The sequence below is a fragment of the Mirounga leonina genome, unplaced genomic scaffold (genome assembly GCF_011800145.1).
Source record: "Mirounga leonina isolate KUSES-001 unplaced genomic scaffold, KU_Mleo_1.0 Mir_376, whole genome shotgun sequence".
In the NCBI taxonomy this organism is placed as follows: domain Eukaryota; kingdom Metazoa; phylum Chordata; class Mammalia; order Carnivora; family Phocidae; genus Mirounga; species Mirounga leonina.
The window spans coordinates 7073163-7089350 of record NW_023270718.1 but is presented as its reverse complement, the minus strand read 5'-3'; the positions used below and the strand labels follow the sequence as shown (position 1 = coordinate 7089350).

The 16188-nt window shown below is 39.5% G+C and overlaps 1 protein-coding gene across 3 annotated transcripts in view; it reads left to right on the top strand.

Moving 5' to 3' along the window:
• Positions 1-460: 460 nt before the first annotated feature.
• LOC117997784 (zinc finger protein 677-like) overlaps positions 461-16188 on the top strand; it is a 37865-nt gene continuing 22137 nt past the window's right edge. For 2 of the 3 annotated variants that reach the window (XM_034986154.1, XM_034986155.1), the window contains exons 1-2: positions 461-2809; positions 9329-9482. In XM_034986154.1, coding sequence (XP_034842045.1) covers positions 2795-2809; positions 9329-9482 — 169 coding nt within the window. In that variant the 5' untranslated portion in view covers positions 461-2794. Of the gene's footprint in view, positions 2810-9328; positions 9483-13348; positions 15432-16188 lie in introns of those variants that run through there. The other variant, XM_034986153.1, reaches the window with a different exon arrangement.

The following is a 16188-nucleotide window of genomic DNA, read 5'->3' as shown; positions in this document are numbered from 1 at the left end:
ACAAAACCCACGTTCCCCAGAGCAGTTCCGCATTGCCCATCCGTCCTAGCTTCCCTCACCCCCACTCGCCCCTCCGGCTTTTGCTCAGTTAAGCGAGGAGCTGCCACTGTCAGCTCGGCCGCTCCACAAGGACCCCCGTCCCGCCCCAGGTCCCCGCGCTGCTCGGCCTCCCTCGCAGGAGGCGCGTCTCCACCACTCGCCAAAGTTTGAACGGGCACCGTGCTCGCTTGTCCAATACCGCCGCTTCAAATAAAAGCGGCCCACACTTCCCTAATGTCGGACCCAGCCTCGCTCCCAAAGACAGCAGCGGAGCGCGAAGGAACCCAAGAGCTGAAACTGAAACCGCCGGGCGGGAGAGACGAACGGCCGCGAAGACGGCGCCACCCCGCGCGTTCCAGGCCCCGCCCCCAGCCCCGCCCCGCGGCGCACGCGCGCTCGCCTGCAGACCCGGAAGCGGATCGCGCGGAGCGACGGGCGCGCTCGGGAGAGGGAGTCTCCGTTTTTCTGGTTCGTGCCGCCGGCGCGCTCTTCAGGCCCCTCCTCCGCACCCAGTTTCGGGGGTCGCCTGGTAAGGTAAAGTCCTTGAGCCCCCTCGTCCCTCTCGCTGGGAGGTCGTCCCTATCGCCTCTCGCGGCGTCGCCGTGTGACGTCCCGAGTCCTGGCGCGCGGTGCGGGAGCCGGGAGTTTGCGATTCCGGTTAAGATCGCTCTGAGGCGGGCGCGGGCGCCAGCAGTGCTGCCTTCGGCCCTTGTAGACACCGATCGCGCTGCCGGTCGCTTTCCGGCTCAGAACCTTTCTCGGACTCCCGACTCTGCCCCCACCCCACCCGCGTCGGTACAGGGGTGCCTCGGTCCAGTGGATGCAGGCCCCTCGCTCCGCTCCAGGGAGGGCAGGGGGCAACAGAGATGGCGGGGAGGACGCAGGACCCTGCGCAGTTAGGGGGCCAGCAGAAAGTCTGGGGAGAAAGGACGGCAGGGATTGAAACAGGTTGCCGCAGAGCGGGGTGGAAGTGTTGGAGGAGGAATAGCGAGGGGGGGGGGGACAGAAGGATGCGGAAACAGAGAGGGAAACACAGATGGACAAAAGGAGAGAAGAGAAACGAGGACAGAGAGACACACACAGAGACCAAAACACACAGTGTTTGGACCCAAACCCAGGTGAGTATTGAGTTGCCTGGATGTGGAATACTGAGTTGTGAAGTACTGATTTGTGGCTCTGTAATTAAAATTGGTTGAATTGTTTCAGTTATGCGGAAGAGAATGAGAGTTGTGAAACCAGGTGTTTGAGGCATCTGCACGTTCTAATTATTGCATCAGAAGAAGATTCCATTTGCAGCCCCTATTCATTTAGAGGGCAGAGGCCTAGCTTAGTCGGTTCCAGGTCATCCTCTTCCCTTCCAAGAAATGGGGGAAGACTTACTGTCACCACATGGTGCTTTCCAAAAAGGCCATTATTAACAGTACCGTTTCTCTTTCCCCCTTTTTTCTGTGGCTCGTGTCATTCTTTTCTAAATTTGATGTATCCTCACACTTGTTTAACTTTAATCTCAGAATCCACTGGATATCTTTTAATTTCCAAATTATTTTCCTTCTTAATTTTTTGTTCAGATTATGAATTCTATGTGCTTTCTACTTTACCGTGTAGTGGAATTATTGTTTGATGTCTGGTAAATAATTTTATAGTATTTCATTATGCATCCGTTAAGGATGTGGGTAACTTTTTTTTTTGACACTCAAAATCTAGTTTAGCCAGTTAATTTCATATTCAGCAGTTCCCTTCCCTTAAGTGATCTGATGAAATTACTGAACTCTGAGCAGAAGCTTCCAACTAAGTAAATGTTCCCCTCAAGTCCCCTTTGTCTTTTCTGTGCAGATGTTGGGAGGATGGGCTGAATTGATGTGGAACTTTATTCCAACAGAGCCCATCTGTTTATGATGCAGAGATTGCTCAGATCTCATCTCCACAGGTGACCCTTCTTCATGTTTTTCAGGACTAGTAACTATTTTCAATTTCATACTTTTTTTATTATATTTTTTCTGGAAAAGAGGAATTAAATTAACTTGGGTTTGATTAAACCCATTAAAGAGAATCTTCTCTTGTTCAGGAACATGGAAGGTAAGCTGGAATTAGGACAAGTCCTTTCTACTTAAACTTGTCTGGGCTACTATTTCAGAATTTACTTACACCCAGGTCTGCTCACTTAATTCAGACCTCTTAAAGGTAACTTGGTAAAAATATTCCCCCTCTGAGACTCAGTGCACCCGCCTGTGAAATGGAGACGATAGACCAGGAATTCTGAATCTGAGCTAATAAGATCCCTGAAATGATTTTGGGAGGAGCTCTGGAGCTGGGGTGGCCCTTAAGATTAAGAGTTGGTCCAAACTGATGGAAGACAGGCTTCTGTATCCTGCATCAACCATTCATTGGATGCTGGCTGCCTAGGGAGGAGCCAAGAGCTTAAATGGGGCAGTTCCTTTGGCCAAGTGCCAAGGGGACAAAAGACAGTGCAGTTTCAGTAGAATGTGTGGGTTTCAGCAGGAGGGGAGGGCTTTCTGAAGACATGGGTGAAAAATGTACTTGTTGCCCACCATATAGGAGTTACTGTCCCTGTCTCCCTCCTGTTGCAGTTAGCAGCAAAGGACTTGTCTTTCCACCATATTAAGGTGCTCCCATTATGTATATTGTGGCAGAGGAAGGGGTTATGTTGATTCTGAGCATTAAACAACATACTTTTTGTCACACAGAATAACCTTATCTGAGAAAGAAGCCCAGAAGAAGAGGGAAAAAAGGAGGAATGGCTCTTTCCCAGGTAAAAGTCGTATTTTTAGTTGATTGTTCTCCTGCCTAAAGTATTCACTCACACTTTCTCCCAATCTCCTCTCATCTCCATGCAGATTCCATCTCACTGTGACCCAGTGACATGGAACTTGGGAAGAGGCTCCTTTTAGGTGGTCATCCTGTGAAGGATTTTCTGTGCAGGCATTGACTGGAGATAGGGAGTAGGCTCTGTGGTGTCAGTGAGGTTGGACATTAAGGATTCTTCAGAGACCCCTTCTGGATGCCCTTTCAGCTCATATAAATAAAGATTAAAGAGATTACATATGTAAGTGATGTATTAATGTGTACAAATCTTGAGAAACTCTGGAAAAGAAGACTGACGGGGGATGTTTGCTTTTTCTAATTTTATAAATGTCTTCTGACGTTAAGGAAACCAGTATATTTCTGACTTCAAAATACTAATACTTTGGAAGAGAATGGGAAATTCAAAGTAGGAATAAGGAATAGAGAGGGTGTTTTGTTTTATTAACATAATTAGTTTTAAAACTTAGAATCAACCAACTTGTCTAACAGTAAGTGTTCTTTAAATTATTCATTGCACACCCATCTCGTAAAGACCATGAGGTCTTTATGGAACTCTTGAGGTCTTAGGAACTCTTACACAGCAGATCTTTTAGATAAAAATGTTTATAATTTAGCCAACACGTAAGAGCAGAACTTTCTGTCATTAGAGAGGCTGGGGCTAAATTTTGATTTTACTAATTATTGTTAAATGTTTTTTGTTTGTTTTTTGTTTTTTTGTATTAAACCTCTCTGGTATATATTTCTGTGGTTCAATTCCACACATTGATGGAGTTTAGAAACTAAGAAGTAAAATATCCCCTTCCCATCTTATCTTCTACCATCACTGATTGTCTTCACCAGGAACCAATATTCTCTTTAGTAACTATTATAAAAATCTTATAAAAATGCATTTATATATTGTAATGTGATTTGAGAAAATATTTTTTTTTTTTTTTTTTAAGATTTTATTTATTTGCGAGAATGAGAGAGAGGGAGCATGAGAGGGAGGAGGGTCAGAGGGAGAAGCAGACTCCCCGCTGAGCAGGGAGCCTGATGCGGGACTTGATCCCGGGACTCCAGGATCATGACCTGAGCCGAAGGCAGTCGCTTAACCAACTGAGCCACCCAGGCGCCCCGAGAAAATATTCTTCAGTAAATGTTTAAACATCATATTTTCTAAATTTAAATATTTACATACCATGTGTCTTGGAGTTGTTTTCATGTTAGTAAACATAGAGATAGCTGCTTTTTTAGATCCTCATTGGACTAGTCTCTAAATGAAGATACATGGGTCCTCTACAATTTCTTACTGTTACAAAGAATGCCTGCTTCTGAGCAGGCTGACTTCACTACAGATATCTAAGGATATCTCCAGATTGTATATCTTAAGCATGATTACCCGGTTAACCTGATAATGATAGTGTTCCTGAGGAGGCCAGACATTCCACTTACTAAGTAAAGATTTTAAATCAACTGTATTAAACATACTCGGCTAAAGGAAGCCGTGGAAGAGAACTAAGAAGTAGGAGATCAATGTTTCAACAAATAGAAAATACTAATAAAGAGAGAGAAATTATGGTAAAGGGATAGAATAGAAATTCTGGAGCTAAAAAGTAAAATAGCCAAAATTGAAGCAGATTGACAAGAAGAATAAAGAATCAGCGAACTTAAACATAGGTTAATTGAAATTATCCAGTGTGAGCAGAAGAAAAGGGGAAAAGAAGAAAGGGGAAAAAATAAAAATGAACAGAGACTAAGAAACCTTTGGGACACCATAGACACTATCAAGAATACTGATATAAGGGCACCTTGGTGGCTCAGTCAGTTGAGCAGCTGACTCTTGATTGCGGCTCAGGTCATGATCTTGGGGTCCTGGGATTGAGTCCTGCGTCGGGCTCCACACTCAATGGGGAGTCTGCTTGACAATTCTGTCTCTCCCCCTCCCTCCCACCCCCTCCCCGCACACATACCCTCTCTCTAAAATAAATAAATAAAACTTAAAAAACGGGGCATCTGGGTGGCTCAGATGGTTAAGCATCTTCCTTCGGCTCAGGTCATGATCCCAGGGTCCTGGGATCGAGCCCCACGTCTGGCTCCTGGCTCAGCCGGGAGCCTGCTTCTCCCTCTCCCTCCGCCTCTCCCCCTGCTCATGCTCACTCTCTGTATCTCTGTGTCTCGAATGAATAAATAAAATCTTAAAAAACAAAAAGAATACTGATATACATATAATAGGAGTCCTAGAAGGAAAGGACAAAGAAGAAAGAGCAGAAAGAATATTTGAAGAAATAAGATCTGAAAACCACCCAAATTTATCGAAAACATTAACCTTACACATCCAAGAAACTCAATGAACTTCAACTATGATAAATGCATGGAGATCCCTGGCAAGCATATAATCAACTTCTCTAAGACAAAAAGAATGTGGAAAGTAGCAAGACAGAAACAACTTCTGATGGATTCTCAAGAAGTTTAAGAGCTTATTTCTCATCAGAAACTGAAGGAAGCAATCTCATGAGATATTTAAAGTTTGAAAGATTAAAAATAAAATCTACCAGGAATTCATTATCAGGCAAACTATGCTTCAAAATTGATAGTGAAATTAAGAGACTCCTAGATAAACAAAAGCTGAGGAAGTTCACACTAATACCCTTAGCCTACATGAAATACCAGATGGAGTTCTTCAGACTGAAATGAATGGAAACTAGCAGTACCTCTAAGCCATAGGAACAAATAAAGAACACTAGTAAAGGTAACTATATAGGTAAATATAAAAGCCAGTGTTACTATATTTTTGTTTTCTAACTCATTTTTTTTCTATGTGACCTAAAAGACAAATGTAGAAAACAATAATAAAAATCTGCTTTTGAGTGTATTAAACATCTGTCCATCTGTTTATAAAGAAGTAGTTTTTGAAAATAACATAAAGGAAGACTATATAGGAGCAGTTATATGCTCTTAAAGCTAAGTTAATATCAACTGAAATTCAGATATTATTAGTTCAATATGTAAAGTGTAATCCCCAGAGTAACCACTCACAAAATAACTTAAAAATATACAGAAAAATGACAAAGGCAATCAAAATGGTATGCACGCAAAGACACACAAAGAAGGAATTATGAAACAAAATATTAGACATACAGAAAGCAAATAGCTAAATAGGCAGAAGTCATACTTAGCAGTAGTAACTTGAAATGTAAATTGATTAAACTCTTCAATAAAAGACAAAGGAGTTAATTTTTAAAAATGATTTCACTCTAGATCTACAAAAGCCTCACTTTAGATACATGAATAGGTTGAAAGTGAAAGGATGGGGGCGCCTGGGTGGCTCAGTCGTTAAGTGTCTGTCTTTGGCTCAGGTCATGATCCCAGGTTCCTGAGATCAAGCCCTGCATCAGGCTCCCTGCTCTGCGGGAAGCCTGCTTCTCCCTCTCCTACTCCCCCTGCTTGTGTTCCCTCTCTCGCTGTGTCTCTCTCTGTCAAATAAATAAATAAAATCTTAAAAAAAAAAAAGTGGGGCGCCTGGGTGGCTCAGTCGGTTAAGCGACTGCCTTCGGCTCAGGTCATGATCCTGGAGTCCCGGGATCGAGTCCCGCATCGGGCTCCCTGCTCGGCGGGGAGTCTGCTTCTCCCTCTGACCCTCCCCCCTCTCATGTGCTTGCTCTCTCTCATTCTCTCTCTCTCAAATAAATAAATAAATAAATAAAATCTTTAAAAAAAAAAAAAAGTGGAAGGATGGAAAAAGATACTCCATGCAAATAGTAATGAAACCTAGGTGGGTAGCTATACAGATGATAGATCAAATAGACTAAGTTGTTTAATTGTTACCAGAGATGTTGAAAGACATTACATTTTGAAAAAAGGGTCAATCCATCAGGAAGATAAAACAACTATGAACAATATGTACATAACAACAAAGCCCCCAGTTTTTTGAAGCAAAAATTGAGGAGCTCTACTATAATAGTTGGAGACCTCAATACTCCCCTTTTAATAATGGAAAGAACAACCAGACATAATATCAGTAAGGAAATAAAGGACTGAGCAACATTAAATCAACTAGACTTAGCAGACATAAACAGAACACTCCCAACAAAAACAATGCACTAAAAAATTAGGAATAGAAGGGAACTTCATCAGTCTGAAAAAAAGGGTATTACTAAAATTCCACAGCTAACATTATACTCGATGGTAAAAGACTGAAAACTTACACCCTAATACTAAGAACAAAATAAGAGTGCCCCATTTTGTCACCACACTTTAACACTGTACTGAAGTTCTAACCAGAGAAAATAGGAAAGATAAATAAAATGTGTCAAAACTGGAAAAGAAATCAAACTATGTCTATTCACAGAATACATGATCTTATATTTAGAAATAATCCTCAAAAGAACTATTAGAGATACTACAGTGGATTAGTACAATATCAGCACTCAAAATTCAGTTGTATTTCTGTACACTAGCAATCAACAAATTGAAAGTAAGGAAACAATTCCATTTACAGAGCATCAAAATGGATGGGAATAAGTTTAACCAAGGAAATGGAAGATTTATACACACTGAAAACTACAAAGTTGCAGAGAAAAATTGAAACCTAAGTAAATGTCAAGATAGCCTGTGTTTGTGGATCAGAAGACATTAAGATGGCAGTACTCCCCAGAGTGAGATAAAGAGTAATGCAATCCCCAGCAAAATCTCAACAGCCTTTTTTGCACAAATGGGAAACCTGATTCTAAAACTCATCAATTTGGTTAAGGACCCCAAATAACCAAAATTAACATGAGAAAGAACAAGGTTGGAGGACCTAGAATTCCCAACACCAAACCTTTTTTTTTTTTTTTAAAGATTTTATTTATTTGACAGAGACATAGCGAGAGAGGGAACTTAAGCAGGGGGAGTGGGAGAGGGAGAAGCAGGCTCCCTGAGCCAAAGGCAGATGCTTAACCGACTGAGCCACCCAGGCGCCCCCCAACATCAAACCTTACTACAAATCTTGAGTAATCAAAACTATAACTCCAGCAGAGGCTAGAAATATAGATCAAAGCGATAGAACTGAGCATCCATAAATAAACCCATACACCTATAGTCAATTCCTTTTTTATAAGGGTGCCAAAAACAGTCAGTGGAAAAAGAACACTCTATTAAATGGTGTTGGCACACTGGATATCCATGTGAAAGAGAATAAAATTGAAACTAACTTGTACCATATAAATAATTCAGAATTAATCAAAGACCAAATGTAAGAGCTAAAACAAACTCTTGGATGAAAACATAGAGGTAAATCTTCATGACCTTGGAGTTGGCAGTGGGTTTAATATATGACACCAAAAGCAAAAGAGAAAGAAAATAGATAAAGTGGTCATCATCAAAATTAATAATGTTTGTGCACTGAAGGACATTATCACAGAAGTGAAACATAATCTACCAAATGGGAGGAAATAGTTTGCAAATCACATACCTAGTAAGGATCTATCTAGAACCTAGAATATATGAAGAACTTCTACAGTTCAACAACCAAAATAAAAAGAACCCAATTTTAAAAAATGGTTAAAGGATTTTAATAGACATTTCTCCATAGAAGATAAACAACTGAAACAGGCCACTGAAGAGAGGTTCAATGAAATTAGTCATTAGTGAACTACAAAGTCAAAACCACAATGAGATACCATTTCACACCCACTAGGATGAGTACAGTAAAACAAAAAGTGTTGGTAAAGATGTGGAGAAATTAGAATCATGACACATTCTGTTAAAATGTTGTAGCTGCTGTGGAAAACAGTGGCAGATTCTTGAAAAATTAAACAATGTGACCCAGTAATTCCACTCCTAGGTATATAACCAAAAGAATTGAAAACAGGTATCCAAACATCTACTTGTACTTGAATGTTCATAGCAACATTCATTAGCAACATTAGCCAAAGGTGATAACCAAATGCCCATCAATAGATAGTGAATACAGTCTAGTCCTACAATGGAATACTATTCAGCCATAAAAAAGCAATGTACTGATACATACTACATCATGGATGAACCCCAAACATTATTCCAAGTCCAAGTGGCCAGATGCAAAAAAGTCACATTTTATACCATTCCATTTACATGAAAAATCCAAAATAGGTAAATCCATAGAGAAAAGCATTAGTGGTTGCCAGGGACTGGGGAAGAAAGGGGGAATAGGAAGCACTTGCTTAATGGGTAAAGGATTTCCATTGGGAATGATAAAAATGTTTTTGATCTAGACTGAGGTGATGTTTGTTCAACACTGTGAATGTACTAAATGCCACCGAATGGTACTTAAAAATGGCTAATTTTGTTATGTTGAGTTTCACTTAAGAAAATTGGAGAATTATAACTTGCTCAGAATTATCTTACACAGATCATTCGGAACACTCACTCCAGTCAAGTCAGCCTTTACACATCTCTGCTTCTTTTATTTTGTGTCAAAATCAGAACACTCTGCCTGTCCGCTTGGTGAAATGTGTTTTCATTTCAGGGACAGGTGACCTTCAGGGATGTGGCCATAGAATTCTCTGAGGAGGAGTGGGAGTGTCTGGACCCTGCTCAGAGGGCCTTGTACAGGGACGTGATGGTGGAGAACTACAGGAACCTGGTCTCCCTGGGTGAGGATAGTTTCCCTCCAGAAGTCGGTAATTACTTTTGTATATTTTTGCGTTTTCTCTTGAGAGCCCCTGACTTGATTGTATGAGTTTCAAATCCCTGTTCTTAAGGGAGTGATTGAAGCTGTTTTGATTGAGAATGGAAAGGCTTCAAAATGTCAAGTGGACTCTAACTTTCCTTTTCTTCAGAAGTTCTGCATTTTCATGCTTCATTAGGTGGTTGCAGAACATTAATGTCAGAAAACCGGGCGCCTGGATGGCTCAGTCGTTGAGCGTCTGCCTTCGGCTCAGGTCATGATCCCAGAGTCCTGGGATCGGGCCCCGCATCATGTCTCCTTTGTCATAAATTAATTGACCATGTGTGTGGGTTTATTTCTGGGTTCTCTTCTGTTGATTTCTGTGTCTGTTTTTATGCTAATACCATATTGTTTTAATTACCACAGCTTTGTAATGAAGGAGTTTGAAATCAGGGAATGTGATGCCTCTAACTTTGTTCTTCTTTCTCAAGATGCTTTGGCCATTCAGGGTCCTTTGTGGTTCCATACAGATTGTAGGATTTCTCTATTTTGTGTCCAGGTTTTTACATGGACATAAATTTTCAACTTATTTGTATAAATACCAAAGAGTTTGATTACTAAATCGTATTTAAGAGTATATTTAATTCTGTAAGAAAGTGGTATAGCATTTTGCATTCCCACCAGCAGTGAATGAGAGTTCTTATTAGTCCACATCCTCAGTAGTATTTGGTATTTCAGTGTTCTCGATTTTGGCTATTCATAAATGTGTAGTGGTATCTCATTGTTTTAACACACATTTTCCTCAGTTGAATATATGACATTCTTTAAGCTGATAATTTGTGATATCTTGAGGACATACTTTTTAAGTTACTGCCTTAGTCACAGAAATACCATTCAATTGACTTGCCTTAGCTTTTTGTAAAGATACATTATTTTTTCCCTTTATATGTAGTTTTCTAAAAATAACTTTTGAATTTAATTTTCATTTTTTTCTTGCTACAAATAATTTATTCTAATATTCTTGTTTAGATTCATCATGTACATCTTGGTATACTAATCTAATATTTAAATATCTCATTTTATTTAAGGAAACAAAGGAAGTTTTTTTTATACTCCATGGTTTCCTTATTACTACTGCTCCTAATACTTGGGTTTCCCAGAAAATTTCTTAAGCTCTTGAAATTACATATTTCAGTTAACCCATGAAGCCTGCTTTGTTCCTGTCCTCATTTTCAACTGAACTCCATAAAAAACGTCACCTGGTCCTTGTTGACACACATCCCATTGCTGTCCTGTTTTTCTATGATTGGCTGCTTATGTTGCTAACCCCATCTATGCACATAGATGTCTGCTGTGGACCACAGTGACACAGCCAAAGATTGTTTCTATGTTTAAATACTGCTATTAACACTGTCCTTCCATATAAACATTCTGTGTTCTAGATCATTTAGTAATGCTCCTTAGGGGCACTAATTTCTGATGATGTTTTTGAAGTCAGATTATGTAACTATGTACACACACAACACACACGTCTAGTTAAAAGCACTTCTCACCTGATGTCTCTTGAATGTTTGGGATTGGAATGTTAAAAGAAGATACGATTTCAGATAATTTACAAATTCCAGGAAAAGACATTGTTATTTTTCTATAACAAGCAAGGACATTTGGATTAAAAATCTTACCTAAATTGATGTTTCTCTTGTGCTCGCTTTGGCAGCACATATACTAAATTGATGTTTCTCTTTTTAAAAATACATAATTTAGTTAATATGTTACTTTTTTACCAAATATAATAACATCCCCAAAGAATTTAAACCTTGGCAAATGCTTCCTGCTAACTTATTTTCCACCATATAACCTTTGTGCCCCTAGCCAGAAGATTGTCAGTCATCCAGTACCCATGATCATCTTCCATTGCTGTACCTTTGAGAGTGTTTTATTGTATCTGCATGTGTTTATACAGTGAGTTTATCCATTCTCCTCTTGATAGCCATATCCAGGTTTTTGTTAAGAACATTCTTAAATGTGTCTGGAATATATCTATATGTATCTCATATAGTGTGTGTGTATACATATATAAGTGTATATATATAATATGTATAACTCTCTTGACTGTATACCTAGAAATGGAATTTGTGGGATAGTCAGTTTGATTTTTTTAGAGAGGTGTGAGCTGGGGTGGAGAGATAGGGGGAGGAGCAGAGGAAGAGGGAGAGAATCCCAGGCGGACTCTATGCTGAGCATGGAGCCCAACATGGGGCTCCATCCCATGACCCTGAGATCATGACCTGAGCCGAAATCAAGGGTCAGGTGCTTAACTGACTGAGCCACTCAGGTGCTCCAGAGTTTGATAGTTTTTGGAGCCAATACTGAAATAAATGCAAGCCTACAATCTTCCTGTAACACCATACTGTCTCCCTGTGGAATGTCTTCCACTTTCACCTCATACCCATGGTGTCAGTTCTGACAGAATGAGTCCGTATTCTTCCTGTTGCTCAATCGGCTCCTCTCTTTTTTCAAGGTCAGGCTTTTAACTGTCATAACACAATCATATCACCATAGATGTGCAAAGCACAAGCACTGCTCCCACTTTTCCTGTTGCTCCTTGTGCTTCACTCTTGCTTTTCTGAACCCAAATCCTGGCCTTTGCTCAGCTTTTTCATTGATCTAAACAAACTATTGGTATCTCCTGGTATATTAATTTTGAGCACCAACGCACCTCAGTGTCCACAGGACTTGCCCCTCCCCACACTGCCTTACCTACATAAGGAAAGACCCCTGTTCATACGCAGTACAGCTTGCTCAATACAGCAGTGTGATCTGGTGTTTAATAATAATGTATGCGGATATGATGAAAGAAAAAAGATACTTTAAGAAATCTGTGTGTTACAATTAAACAGTTGATAAATCTAGCAGGTTAAGTAACCAGTTACACAAAATAACAGTCTCTGGAATTCTAAAGAATTCTTCCCTGAGAACTAAAGAAAGAATTTACATTCCATAAGGAACACACAGTAGGAGAAATGAAAGACATGTTGAGAATCACTGAATTATGAAATATCAGGTTCAGGTAAACACATTTTTATTTTTATTTTTTTATTTTATTTTATTTTTTTTTAAGATTTTATTTATTTATTTGAGAGAGAGAGAATGAGAGAGAGCACATGAGAGGGGGGAGGGCCAGAGGGAGAAGCAGACTCCCCGCCGAGCAGGGAGCCCGATGCGGGACTCGATCCAGGGACTTCCAGGATCATGACCTGAGCCGAAGGCAGTCGCTTAACCAACTGAGCCACCCAGGCGCCCCCAGGTAAACACATTTTTATAAAGATTAAGAATTAGGGAAGACAGGGGCGCCTGGGTGGCTCAGTTGTTAAGCGTCTGCCTTCGGCTCAGGTCATGATCCCGGGGTCCTGGGAACGAGCCCCGCATGAGGCTCCCTGCTCGGTGGGAGGCCTGCTTCTCCCTCTCCCACTCCCCCTGCTTGTGTTCCTGCTCTCGCTCTCTCTCTGTCAAATAAATAAATATAAAAAATAAAAAAATTAGGGAAGACAGAAACCTCAATTATGATCTCATGTACAGTTATGTAATAGCCAGTATATAGATCAGCTCCCTAATCATGAAGTATCAATTATCCAGGTGTCTGGCCAAAAAATATGTATAGTATATAAGGTATGTTTTGAAAACTTACCTTAAGATCAGAGAAAATAATATGGAAAAATTTATAAAAAGAAAACTTAAAAACATTATATATTACAGTAGTGTTTGTATATTACAATAGTGTTTGAAGACTGTGCTTGAGAAATTTCTTAGGTTCATTATAAGCATTTTTTTTGTAGGAGTATGTAATTCAGTATAAAATATTTACCTTCTGTTTGATAGGAAGCCTTTCTGCTGGATTTGCAATCAAGGACTTATCACCAATAGAGGACATTAATAAAGGAGAATTATACCACTTAGTGATACTGGAGAGAAATGAAAGCCATAGCCTCAAGGATTTTGATCTCAAGGAAGTCTGGGAAAATATGCATGAGTTTGAGAGTCACTGGAGATACGATGCAAGAAATTACAAAGAAGTGCCTTTGACACATAACAAAAATCTCATTCATAGAAAAGATCAACAGCTTAATAAATCCTCAGTTACTTTTCCTCAAAAGCAGAGTATTACTGTAAAAAATAATACATACCAATATTTCATGCATGACGAGCCATTTGTAAGGCATTTGTTAAAACTGGAAAATAACATAAGTGGTGCTGGAAACTGGTACATAAACTGTTTGGAAAATAGAATTGGATTAAGTTTGCAGGGACACCTGGCTGAACTGCAGAGATTTCATACTGAGGAAAAAATGTATGAATGTAATCAAGTTGAGAAATCTGTCAACAATGGTTCCTCTGTTTCACCACTTCAGAGAATTCCATCTAGTATCAAAAACATTTGGAATAAATACAGGAAGATTTTAAAATATCCTTTGTTACCTGCACAATACAGAAGAGCATACACTAGAGGAAAATCTTACAACTGTAATGACTGTGGGAAGGCTTTTAGCAAAAGCTCAAATCTCATGAGTCATGAGAGAATTCATTCAGGACAGAGACCTTACAAATGTAATGAGTGTGGCAAAGCCTTTACAGAGCGTTCACATCTTACTCAACATAAGAAAATCCATACTGGAGAGAAACCTTACAAATGTAATGAGTGTGGCAAAGCCTTTAACCAGTGTTCGAACCTCACTAGACATCAGAGAGTCCATACAGGAGAGAAACCATATAAATGTAACGTATGTGGCAAGGTCTGTAGTCAAAATTCAAACCTTGCAAATCATCAGAGAATGCATACTGGAGAGAAACCTTACAAATGTAATGAATGTGGTAAGGCCTTTATCCAACGTTCACACCTTTGGAGTCATGAGAGAATTCATACTGGAGAGAAACCTTACAAATGTAATGAATGCAGCAAAGCCTTTGCTGAACGTTCAGGCCTTACTCAGCATAAGAAGATCCATACCGGAGAGAAACCTTACAAATGTAATGAGTGTGGCAAAGCTTTTAAGCAGTGCTCACACCTCATTAGACATCAGAATACCCATCCTGGAGAGAAACCACACAAATGTAAGGTATGTGGCAAGGCCTTTATCCAAAGCTCTAGCCTTATAGAACATCAGAGAATTCATACAGGAGAAAAACCTTATAAATGTAATAAATGTGATAAGGCTTTTATCAGACGGTCACACCTATGGGGTCATGAGAGAACTCATACTGGAGAGAAACCTTATGAATGTATTGAGTGTGGCAAAGCCTTTGCTGAGCGTTCAAATCTTACTCAACATAGAAAAATCCATACTGGAGAGAAACCTTACAAATGTAATGAGTGTGGCAAAGCTTTTACCCAATTTGCAAACCTTACTAGGCATCAGAAAATACACACTGGAGAGAAACCACACAAATGTGATGTTTGTGACAAGGCTTTTATCCAAAGTTCAAGCCTTATGGAACATCAAAGAATTCACACAGGAGAAAAACCTTATAAATGTAATAAATGTGATAAGGCTTTTATTAAACGTTCTCACCTTTGGGGTCATGAGAGAACTCATACTGGAGAGAAACCTTATAAATGTAATGAGTGTGGCAAAGCCTTTACGGAGCGTTCACATCTTACTCAGCATAAGAAAATCCACACCGGAGAGAAACCTTATACATGTAATGAGTGTGGCAAAGCTTTTACCCAGTTTGCAAAACTTAACAGGCATCAGAAAATACATGGTGAAAAGAAACATTATAAATCTAGTATGTGTGGCAGTGGTTTTATTCAAAGCTCAAGCTTTGGGGATCATCAAAGAACTCACAGTAGCAAGAAACCTTACAAATAAAATGATTAAGCAAGTGTTCAAGCCTTATTCAACATCAGAATTCCATTATGGAGAGGAACCATATGAAACTAATGTGGCAAAGCCTGTAACCAGGGGTTTACACCTCACTTGATATCAGAATATAAATCTCTAAAAGAAAGCACACAAATGTAATGTATGGCAAGGCTTATCCAAAGTTTATACGTTGTGGAACATAACAGTTCTTACTAGATAGAAACCTTACAAATGTAGTGAGTGTGATCAGCTTTATAAAAAATGTACAACTTGGGGGGTGGGGATAGGGGAATGTGATTAAGAGGTACAAATTTCCAGTGATTAAAAAAAAAAAGTACAACTTTGTGGTCATGAAAGAATTCATATGAGATGGAAACCATATAAATGTGTCAAGGTCCTTACCTCAGGAAACACCAAAGAATTCATACTGGACAGAAACATTACAAATATAATGAAGGTGATAATTTATTTAGCCAATTCTCTCAATGGACTACAATAAGAAAATTCATACTAGGGGAAGTAAGTCTATTTTGAGAATTAACCAATCTTAGATGTTAAATTCCACAGAAAATTTAAATTATTTAAAACTGATGAGATGATGTGTATCAGTAGAACAAGGATATCTGTGGAAAGACCTACTAATTATCTTCAGCTTACCATTTTTAAAAATATTTTAAGTAATATCAACACCCAATGTGGAATTCAAACTCACAACCCCAAGATCAAGAGTTGCATGCTTTTCTGACTGAGCCAGCCAGAAGTCACTGTAAATTTTTTTTACTCAATTACTTGAGGTTTCCTGAGGCTGCATTATTATTGATGACTTACAACCTGAAGTTTGGGACCCACTGATGTTAT